Here is a 12036-nt window from a genome sequence, read left to right as displayed (position 1 = left end):
CAACAAAAATCAAACCACCTTGAGAGCCACAACATTTTATATCCCTTTTACCATCTTGGCTGTAAATATGCCTCAGTGTGTGCTGATGTACTCGTATAGGTTAAAAAATATAATATTAGCGAAAACACAGACTTGCTTTGCTCTGCTTTAAGCTTTAGTTCAGCTATAGCTGCTTTTCTCACATCTCCAGCAGGAAACAGAAGTAGAATAATTTCTTGTAAAATGTCTCTCAACGTTCGACTTTTTACAAGGTGCAAACACAAATTACAGCGTTCAGGAAAAGTACTGGAAACACGTGGCCCTGCAGCACAAACTCAGCGTTTCTGTGGAGGACGGTGTGCTGCTTTATTCGCTCTATTATTCGCTCTTTCTTCTTTTCAGAAGAGTAGTTGAGATTGTGTGAGCTAGTTTGAAGACTGGCAGGGTCGCCTACAGAGCAGCGCTGGTAGCTGTTAATGAAGTAATGTTCTTTTTATTTGAGGGTCTCATTTCAGAGGGAAGATTTCAACCACTACCCTGTAACTCAGTTCCAAAGGTAACACTCGAAAACAAGGGGTAGGGGTGAAAATTAGAAATGGGACCGGAGCGCCAAACGATCTGGTCTGTCGAGGGTTCGTAACTGCAGCAGCGTCAGAACTCCTGACCCCCGATCAGCTGTGAGTTTGAGGTGTTTGAACTGTGAGTGAGAGGTGAGGAAGGCGGCTGTCAAGATAAATAAAAAGAGAGGGGAATTAAAAAAGAAACACAAGCTGAAATTAAATGAATTGAATGAACTGAGACTTATCTCTCTACGCTACGCCCCCTGCAGTGTTGTTGCTCCTGTGAAGAGATTCAGCACAAAGCCTTTCCACTGTTTCTCTGCTCCTAACTGCAAAATCACGACTGAAGTTGAGCTACCGCCGCACAAATTATTCAACGTTACTGACTTTCCCCGTCGAGTGCAAATGAACCACTACAGGCTGTATCAACTACCACAGGGGGCGCTATACAACACTAGGTATATCAAACTGTAACTACTGTCTGTTCAAAATAAATGAAAAGAGACTTAATCTTATGCATTTGGTGCTTTTTTTCCATTATTGTACCAAACCTGTACCGAACCGTGATGTCCAAACCTCTGTGTGAACCAAATCATGATATCTGTGTACCGTTACACCCCTAACAGCTAGTGTTCACAGTCAGATATGTGTCTAGAACTTCCAGCAGAATTAGAGCAAGTCAACCACTAAAAGGGCCACATTAAAAAAGTGTTTTTATTTCATTTCAACGTTTTGCCATGATATCGAACGGGACGTTGTTCATTTAAACGTGGCAAAACTGCAACAGCAAAAAAAAATAGCCACTGAATAGATTGAATACTTATTCAAAAATAATTCTACATAAAAATAAATTTTGTTTTTTTTTAACTATTTGAAAATGGTTATTTGCCTATTTGCTCAAACTAGACACCAGGAATCTTTTCTTTTTGTGTAACCGCTGGCCTGTAGATTGTTGCTGCAGTGCATGCTGGGGAGTGTAGTGCGTCTTAGGGTGAAATAGGATGATATATTGAAAATGAAAATAATTTTGCAGGCTGAACAGGACTGTATCGTGGGCCTGACTTGGCCTTGTGTCTGACACATGTGACCTAGAGTGACCTTTTTTCACAGAAGGTTGTTCCCACCCATTGTAAATCAAAGTGTGGTCAGTTGAATCCTGTCACTTCCTAATTGTGTTGGTGGTTAATCAGACACATTATGCCTTCAGGTCAGGTTAAACGTTAGACTTTCAGTCCTGCTCCTGAAGGTCTAACCTTCTGTGGCCCTGAGCTTTCCCTGTCATTAGATTAACAGAGTAGAGCCTAAAAGAAATCATACATTATACAACAGTAAGTTCCAGCCGCGCAAACTGACCATATCACTCCGCTGAGACGCCGTTACTAAGCAACGACTTTGACAGCTGTAGAAGACGCTCAAGCTATTTGAACGTTTTCACTTCTTACTTTGCCACAAACAGAAAATGGACACTTTTAAGATCACATTTGACCGACAGCCGATTTGGTCAGACTCTGAAGATCAGACTACCCTAAATTCCCAAACTGTCATCACCACTGAGCAGCTTTTCAATCGGCAGCTGAGACAGAAGAACAGCTAAACAACCTGGAATCAGCCAGAAATGAACCCAACACCATTCGCCAAACTAAACGGGCTGTAAGATGCTTTACAGACTGGCTGGAACAAAACAACATTAATACTGATCTGGCAAAAACTGACAAAACTGAGCTAAACTTGATATTGTGGCAGTTTTATGACTCAGTCTGATTTGGTCAGACTCTGAAGATCAGACTACACGTTTGGCGAATGGTGTTGGGTTCATTTCTGGCTGATTCCAGGTTGTTTAGCTGTTCTTCTGTCACAGCTGCCGACTGAAAAGCTGCTCAGTGGTGATGACAGTTTGGGAATTTAGCGTAAGGAGCTGGAGAACGAACTGCTGGCTGTGCAGCGAGTGGGCGGAGCTCGTTACTCTGACGTAGCAACGAGCTGCTTGTTAAGGAACTATAATTTGGTGAAGGAACTGCGAACATTAAAACATATTAAACGCCGCGTTCACGACCCAGTTTATTAATTTATTACTTTATTTATTTAACTGTTGTATTAAAGCAATAGAACACTCGAGGAGTGTGTTATCGCCAATAACATCACGGCTGTGATGATCGACGGTGACCAAATCACAGCCGTGATGTTATTTCACGGTAAAACCCTCCCTCTAGTGTTCTGTTGCTTAAATACAGTTTAGTTTATATTCGCGATGCTTTAAAAGGCCATCATTATGACAGTGTTCAAAACCGATCCTAGTGCAGGGAGTCAGAGTCAGCAGTGAGTGTGTGGAAACAGGGAGGGAGAGGAATGTGGGCGTGACGCTGTATCTGTCTATCTCTCTCTGTTTCTCTCTCTCTCTCCCACATTCCAACAGAAGGCTGGATTCAGCCATTGGCTTCTGAGTGTTACTGTCCAAACATAATAAACACTACTGTAACCGTTTGAATGACTTTGTATTTCAGGCTAAATGAGGTCAAACAAGAAGACTGAAAACATTTTAGTTTAGTCTGAGGTTTTTTATTCATTTACATCAATTGGAATTAAAAAAAAAATGCTTTTTTTTTCTGTTGCTCATTTGTGTTCTGACGTACATACGCTCGATATTCGCAGTGTGTCATGTCTGTGTGTGGGATTTTTTATTTCCTTGTGTTCCTCTCTGTAATAACTGATCACCGTTCTTGTCTTTTAAAGTGTTTGTTGTATTTTTCAGATGCTGCTTTGTTAGCTTTAACTTCTGCCCTCTCAGCTCTTTTTTCTGTCAAAGACGTTTAACTGCTTCTTGGAATGATGTCGAGCTGCGTCATGTTTAACTGTGTTTTTGAGTTTCTTTTTGTGTTGGTTTATATATATTTTTTCTTTTTTGTGTTCTGCATTTTTTTTGCATGCTTAACATGGCTATTTTCTGGATTGTTCTTTTGGTAAGTTCGGACCCCGTCCGGGGTCCCATTTGCTTTGTTTGGAGCTTGCACATATTTCTATGTAGCTTTAACCCTTTCTGTTACATTCACATACATGTATATTCTTACGTAGCTAATCTGGACCGAAGGAACCTCAGAATAAATAGATTAAGATTTTTTTTTGGTATAAAATGGAAAAATTAGTTTTTGTCCAGCTATTTTTACAATCCTGCTTTTTAGTAGACTCATGTGTTCTGAGGTTTCTTGGTCTGTAGCTGCATGGTTACATACTTGCTTTAAGATTTTTATCAGCCAATTCAAACCCAGTAAACAACTGAGGGCCTCACAAACAAATATTTGCAACACATTTACTAGAAAATAACAAGGATGGTAAAAATTGACTATCAAAATTGAGCCATTCTCAGTCAGTGGGTGCACAAATGGTTATAATCGAGGAGACGTGTCGATCTTCATCCTTGCTATTTTCCTTATGATATGTGGGATTAATCAGCCAATACGATTAAAATGCTCAGGGGCATTTTAATGTTTTCTAAGGCAATAGTAGAGAAATGGTGGAGTGGGTCATTAGGAAATATACTAATTTCTTAAGTAATATGCATCGCCAGTTATGGTCAATGCCAGAGATTTGGCCATAGCTTTTAATTTGGTGTTTTGTTAGATCTTCCCTTCTAGATGTTTGCACAGTGATGTCCAGCACATCATTAATGCTGTTAATATAAAACCTGCTTAACTGATAATCATGATAAACATCAAACAGACTCTTATTACTAACTTGACTTCAGAGCATATTTGCCTTGCCCAATAGAAATAAGCAGTGGACTCTAATACAAGACACTTGTTTTTAATGGTACTGCTGCATAGAGTCATTTCAGACCGATACAGCCAGTGTACATACCTATCAATGCAGTTTTACAAGGAACATTCATTATTTTCAATAAAAATAAAGACTCAACATGCGTGAGTTCTACAGATTACACTGATCAGGCAAAACATTATGACCACCTCCTTGTTTCTACACTCATTGTCCATTTTATCAGCTCCACTTACTATATAGGTGCACTTTGTAGTTCTACAGTTACAGACTGTAGTCCATCTGTTTCTCTGCATACTTTGTTAGCCCCCTTTTACCCTGTTCTTCAGTGGTCAGGACCCCCATGGACCCTCACAGAGCAGGTACTATTTGGGTGGTGGATCATTCTCAGCACTGCAGTGACACTGACGTGGTGGTGGTGGTGTGTTAGTGTGTGTTGCGCTGGTCTGAGTGGATCAGACACAGCAGTGCTGCTGGAGTTTTTAAACACCTCAGTGTCACTGCTGGACTGAGAAAAGTCCACCAACCAAAAATATCCAGCCAACAGCGTCCTGTGGGCAGCGTCCTGTGACCACTGATGAAGGACTAGAGGATGACCAACACAAACTGTGCAGCAGCAGATGAGCTATCGTCTCTGACTTTACATCTACAAGGTGGACCGACAATGTAGGAGTGTCTAATAGAGTGGACAGTGAGTGGACACAGTGCACTTAAATGCTCAGGGGCAACTCAGAGGTAACTTAAGTGCACCTATATAGTAAGTGGAGCTGATAAAATGGACAACGAGCGTAGAAACAAGGAGGTGGTCATAATGTTATGCCTGATTGGTGTGTATTTCAGCGTTGATTTGTCTTGCAATGCAGACTTGCTCTGAAGTCACTGGTTTGTTGCGGCTGGGCTTTACCTCAGTGGGACAGCCTGGCGTGTTCAGACTTGATGCAGGGTTCAGTCACTAGCCTAATTCCACTCTTGAAACCAGAGCACAAGATTTGGCATGTCTCAGCTGTCTTTAGAAACAAAAATGACAACACAGGCAGCTTTACTTTTCTTCAAAAGTGATATGATCATTTATAGCTGCCTAAAACGTCCATTCTGGATTGGCCTTTCGTGCTCAATTGAAACGTCTTTGTAATTCTAGTCATTAGCTCTGTTCTCAGCTGATGTGGCTGGAATGCAGGAATGCAGCCTGTCAAGTGGTGCTATCCTTAGAATCATCCGGGTTTCTGTGTGAATGGCTTCTAAAATGTGATCTCTAAGTTATTGACAAATGGAGGGTCTTATTTAATGATCAATAAACATATTTTGTTGTTGAAAACTGGTTTAAACAATCAAGGTAAGGTGGAAAGGTTTGTGAATCTGTGCAATAATGACTTCTTGTAAAAAGGGAAGGTTGGAGTCAGGCTTTCAGTTTTTAGGATATCAAAGCCCCAAAGAATCTGAAATGATTTCTAACTATCTCTTTATCATTCAGCATTCAGGCAGGCAGTTTAGAAATGGCAGCACAGCCTCTCCAGTCTCTGTTAGTGTGTCTCCTTAGTGCAAGAGGACAATGTAGATTTATCTGGTCGTAAATACTATGGCTGGACTTATTGATTAAATCTGTGTAACAGTGTTTTTTAAATATATCACATTTTCATTAATAGTCAGTTGAGTGCTGTTACTCTTCTTACAAACTGACATAGCTCGCTTTAATTTGAGTAATATAAATTTTTTCTCAACATTATAAGGTTACCTTTCAGAACTTTAACCACAGACAAGATTTCTAGAAATCAAACCTACAGTATGTTTAAAGTGAACAAATGTAGAATTAAAAAAAAAAATTGGAAAAACAAACTGGCCATAAGGACACGCTAGTTAAGGGAGTAGAATGGTACCATGAACATAATGCTTCTTATCGAAGCCGCTGTAACGTAATCAGGATGGGTTGTGAGACACCAATACCAGTACAGATGAAATATATCATGCAGCTTTTCTTGCGAAAGACCGCCTTAACCCTCTACTGCATGCGTTATAGGAGCAATTTAAAAATAAATATTCGATCCACTTTTGTTGCATAAAATGGATCTGATTATTAAATATCAAAACATTTTTATAAAAAATTAATGTGTGCAGGGGTCATTTCTGGCAACATACCCCAATATCGAGCTGGGTTCCCTGAAGTGGTGAGACCTGGCTTGTGACTGGTCAAATCCATTCCACTGTCGCACAATGTTGCTTCTGGGCAACAAACATATTCTGCAAGTTCTCATAACAAAAAAAAATTCAAACTGAATGTTAAAAAAGACCAAGAACATGCTTTTTATTAAGATACTCAAGCTGTTCCCTTTATTGTTAACTCTGACATTGCCTTTAAACGTGTATAATGTTATTGTAAAGTGAAGAAAATGGATTTGTTGCCCTGAGGCAACATTGTGCAATAGAGGGTTAATGTACCACACCACTACTTGAATAGTGTTCTATGTAAAAAAAAATAAATATATAAATAAAAATAACTCAAATGATCTGTACTGTTTAAAGGTTTGGAATCAAGTTATAATAATCAGTTTTGTTATTTTATTCACAATAATAACTTATACAACCTGGATTTAAACATGACCAACCCTTCACTAAAGAGATTTCTAGATTTAAATACTATGAAGATCTGTGTGCGATAATATTTTTGTCAAGTTTTGTATCTCAAGAGTTGATCCCTACTTTTTATGTCAGAATTATTTATTTAAATCAAAATGTTTAATGGTTTAGTTTACTTTCCTTCTAGATTCTGAACACATTTAACATGTCTTTATTTTTTAAGCTTAGTATAAATTATGTGCGGTCTATGATTTCTGAATACTTATATTTATATATATATTTAATATTTATCTGAAATAGAATTTATATTACTGAAAACATTTGAACAGCAGTTCCAAATTTTTTGAACAGTAATGTACGCTGAGCTGAGTTTTGAGAAACTGACACTAGAATACCAACCAACACCCCACCCCAGCTGTGACACATGGTGGAGGTAGTGTAACTCTGGATGAGTTACAGTTATTGAGGGTGTAATGATGTCCAGTTTGCATTGGAAAATTCAACAGTAGAATGTGTTGAATATGTTCATGTCTATGATCTAAAACTCAGAAGGATTTTGAGTTTTGACCAAAGAAGTTAATACAACAATGTTAGTAGACTTCGAGAATATTTCGAGAAAAAAGTCTTAATATTTTGAGAATGAAGTCGTAATATTTCGAGAAAAAAAAGTCGTGGAATTACTACAGTAAAGTGGCATTAAAACCAGGAAAGATCACAGTGTTGTGGCCAAAGGCTTTGCAAAGGGAAGCAGCACCTCCTCGTGTTAAATGAGGGGTGTTGAGTTGGTGGAGTTCTACTTTCATATCGATTCACCCATAAAGAAACACTCAGCCTCCCTGTCTCTCCTGCACATCAGCACCAGCCTGTTATTAGTGTAAGAACCGGCTGAAACGGCTGAGCAGGAAACTGTGTTTATCTAGAATAAAGAGCCAGACGGACTCGGAGGAAACTGTCTGTCTGTGTAGTTGAAGGAGAATCTCAGGCAGGGTCGTCTACACGGCTATCGGGGCTCCATCTCCCCCCATTCAAAGAGGGCATGGAGTTTCACAGACGGTGCGAGACAGGAGACAGGAGTGAGTGGAGCTCCGGCGCCAGGACAGCAATCGAGACCCCAACGCAGACCCGAGACCCCTCAGCAACCCAGACCCCAACACCCCTACAGTTAGCCCACTTTATCCTCCAAATGCTATGACTTTATTCTTGAAATATTACGACTTTATTCTCAAAATCTACTATTTTAAATTTTATTAACAGTGGCTCTAAAACACCGTTGTAAGTTAAAGAGTGTCTCAAATAAAGAAGAAATTCTGTATTTTCAAATGGCCTGTAGGGCTGGATATTGTTCAGAATTTTCTGACAGTAACAGTCTTGACAATTTTTTTTAAATGTCTTCTAAATAAAAAAAAAATTGTAAATGTAGTAAAAAAAAAAACATAATTTTATCTTCTGTGTATACAAATACTGTCTTTGTACAGATTTTATTTTTATAGAAATCTTTACACTTTTTGTAACTCCAGTAAATTAGAATTTCAGATTTAATAGCCAGGTCCACTGAAATGCTGTAGACTGATATGAAGCAAGACATCCTAAAAGTACAAAGAACTGAAGCAATTTGTAGAGAAACCGGCTGAGTGCCTCCAAACCACTAAACAGAACCGATAAATAAAGGAATTATCCAGTAGTTTCTAACTGTAAGGGCACATACCTCTTCCAACAAAGGACCTTGATTGTTTAAGCCATTTGTTTAATAAAGATTTGTCCCTGGAAAGCATAGTTTATAGGGTGCATTAAATAAGACTGTTTTATTTATTAATATGACTTGAATAAATGTCAGGCCACATTTTAGGAGCCATTTAGAAGCCAGAAATCCATATGATCCCATTAAGGTTTGATGTACCTGTTAATAATAATACCTGTTACGTTCATGTTCAGTACATTCATATACGCACCATTATTATTACTGTATGACATTTCAGTCCTCACCCTCAGAACCCTGCTGACAAGTCCTATATATAACTGCATTACTAAATGCTGATTCATCTTCTGATTTTATAATCTCCTTTTCTTTTATTATTACAGCAACAGCTTGCACAGCTACAAAAGGAAAAGTCCGAAATACTAAAGAATCTAGCTTTATATTACTTCACATTTGTGGATGTTATGGAATTTAAGGTAGGGAATGCACCGATTTTTCTTTTTGTCTTGGATTGTATTGACTTATTTATCTAAATCTGATTATCTAAAACAGCAGCAGCTCTGATAACGTTCTCTTTTTTCTCTTTTCCAGGACCATGTTTGTGAACTGCTAAACACTATTGATGCTTGCCAAGTTTTCTTTGACATTGTAAGTCAAAATTTTACGAAAATATATATTTTTAATTTTTTCAGATAAATGTGTATGAATGTTGAATGAGAGCCTTTATTTTTCCAGACTGTAAATTTTGACCTCACGAGGAACTACCTTGACTTGGTTGTGACCTACACTACACTGATGATCCTTCTGTCTCGGATCGAAGAGCGCAAAGCCATCATCGGCCTCTACAACTACGCGCATGAGATGACACATGGGGCAAGGTATTAGCTAACTTCTCACAAGGAGTGTCACAAAAACCTACTGATTTTTACTCTGTTTTTTGTTAATAATGAATTGTTTTTCTCGTTTTTCAATCTTAACCTCTACTGCTATAATTGAAAAAGTAAGCCTACAGTCGTTTTTAGAAGGCTCTGACTGCAGAGCCGCAGATTTACACCCGCAGTTTCACCCCAGCGGTTTCAGGCCAGTGTAACACATGCGCAGTAGGACAGCTTGATTGTGCCATGTAAACAAAGTCCTCATAGGAAAGTTGAGCGTCTCGAGCATCACATTCATATTTCAACCAGCCGGTCTCCTCATTTATAACGTCTCTGATATAAACAGTGACTGTGGTGGTTGTGTGTGTCGCCATACATATTACCATTGAGGAAGGGAGGCCGTTGCCAATATAGGAATCAACCATTGGTAACCAGTTAAACCAAAAGCCAAACCACATTACAAAAGCAGCCGAAACCTAAAGCAACACTTAATGGTTTCGATGGGTTTTTTCAGCAGGGATACGTTCAAAAACTAAAGTTTGTTTTAGCCTAAAGCTTCATATTATGCTGAGTTTAAGCTGCTTAAGGTAAAGTGTTATTCATGTGTAATGTAAGTGTAACATAAAGCCCCATATTAAGGGTAAGTTATTGAGCTATATGTCTACATAACCCATTATTTTACCCAGAGCCACATCAGCTGTAGTTCGTGTAATATTTACCCTGTGAATCTCTATATGCATTCAAACCGAAGTCTGTTTTAGCCTAAAGCTTAAAATATGATGTTAGCCCAACGCAGATTTATCACAAATTTATTGGAAACCCACCTAAAACGACTGAAATGTTGATCAGCCTAAAACTCACTCAGAAAAACCAAAACAACAGTCGGCGCATGTGCTGAATGCCACTGGCTTGAACCTGCTGGAGTGAAACTGCTGGTGTGAAAATGTGGCTCTGCAGACAGATATTATTGGGCCCTTTTGGCTGAAATCTTTTTCCCTTTCCTTGTGGTTAACTTAGTACCCACTTATTAACCCTCAGGATGACTCGAGTATCAAAATGAGTTCAAATAGATCTACACATTGCTGAACCTGGTTTATAATTGGTTTTGCTATTGTTTATTTTTTTTGTTCATTTTCAGTATTAAAACAGACAAATAGGCTTACAGGCAAACACAAAGACTTACAATTGTTGGAAATACAATAAATTAGACAAGGTCCTGTCCCAAACTTTAACAGAGTTGCAGCAGACCAAGCAACCAGAGCGTCCGCCTTTGCTCGGTTCAGTCTGGCAGTGGTCGCTCCAGTAAAATAGAGCAACAATGTAGATCTAAAGTGCAGCTCAGTTCTGCACGAAATTTCTATATTGCTTTCTTCACAGCTGTCAGAGAAGCCATTACTGTTTTCTTTTGACTGGGTTTCACGTTAAGTATTGAAACGCCTCTAAGCGCAAACAAAGCTGGATATAAGGGCAGGTCTACTTCTAAAAGAGCAGTGAGCCGGGAAGCTGTCATTTCCAGAGATGCTTCACTGGAGGGCACGGCCAGAAAACATGAATAACTGTACCGAGAGCATCTGAAGAGCATTTAGAGCAAATACACAGTGGACAGTTTCAGGTGGAATGCCCAGTAAGGGGTTGTATAAAATCTGTGTTCAAGTTTATAGTGTATCAGCTGAGGAGCAGAATCTTTAGATGAAGAGTTTTTGCTATTGTGTATCCAGTAATATTAGTACATTCAATTAATTATGTTTTTGGCACAAATCTGAAATGTTAGATAACATCAGAATGATTCAGTAGAGTTATTACGATTTCAATATCTGTAAGGATTATTATTGAACTAGGTCTTCTGTCCACCATCACCGCTTTATCTGGTCATCTTCTGAACACAGGCTAATTTATACGGAGGTCTGGAGAGGCCATAAGATAGTTATAATTTTCTGGATTGTTGTCTTGAGATAACAAGTTAAATTATTTTGTTAGCTTAAGATGACAAAGTTCATCATCATCATCGTCGTTAACCGCTTAGTCCAGCTAGGGTCGCGGTATCCTGCCTTCCGCCCAATGACAGCTGGGATAGGCTCCAGCACCCCACCGCGACCCAGAAGGATAAGCGGTTTAGATGATAAAGTTATCATCTTGAAATGATTTAGTTATCTCGAGATAAAAGAAGTTATCATCTTGGGATAATGAGTTAATTATCTTGTGATCTCAAGTTAAGAAAGTTGTTATTTTTGAAATAATGAGTTAGTTATCTTGCTATTTTGGGATAACAAAGCTGTTATCTTGAAATGGTGAGTTAGTTGTCTTATCTTGAGATAACAAGTTGTTATCTTGAGATAATGAGTTAATTATCTTGTGATCTCAAGATAACAAGGTTATTTCAGGATAAGTTACTTATCTTGTAATCTCAAGAAAGCAGTTGTCATTTATGCATTACATCCAAACTCGATCTGTTGCGCCCATAGTTGGGTAGGAACTTGGTCCATTTACTCAGTTATCTGTACTTTAGTAGAACTTTCATGGATTTGGATTTTCCTGAGTATTTTCAGTTCATAATACTTAATTTCATGTATATCGGTCAGGAAAAGAG

The 12036-nt window shown here is 38.6% G+C and overlaps 1 protein-coding gene across 2 annotated transcripts in view; it reads left to right on the top strand.

Moving 5' to 3' along the window:
* The window catches only part of nckap1 (NCK-associated protein 1), a 97093-nt gene that overhangs the window by 28414 nt on the left and 56643 nt on the right, over positions 1-12036 (top strand). The window contains exons 3-5 of one of the 2 annotated variants that reach the window (XM_036577107.1): positions 8958-9050; positions 9166-9222; positions 9310-9452. In XM_036577107.1, the coding sequence (XP_036433000.1) occupies positions 8958-9050; positions 9166-9222; positions 9310-9452 (293 nt within the window). The remainder of the gene's footprint in view (positions 1-8957; positions 9051-9165; positions 9223-9309; positions 9453-12036) is intronic. The other variant, XM_036577116.1, reaches the window with a different exon arrangement.

The sequence above is a fragment of the Colossoma macropomum genome, unplaced genomic scaffold (assembly GCF_904425465.1).
Source record: "Colossoma macropomum unplaced genomic scaffold, Colossoma_macropomum, whole genome shotgun sequence".
NCBI classification, from domain to species: Eukaryota; Metazoa; Chordata; class Actinopteri; order Characiformes; family Serrasalmidae; genus Colossoma; species Colossoma macropomum.
The sequence above is the reverse complement of the archived record's forward strand: the minus strand, read 5'-3'. Positions and strand labels throughout refer to the sequence as shown.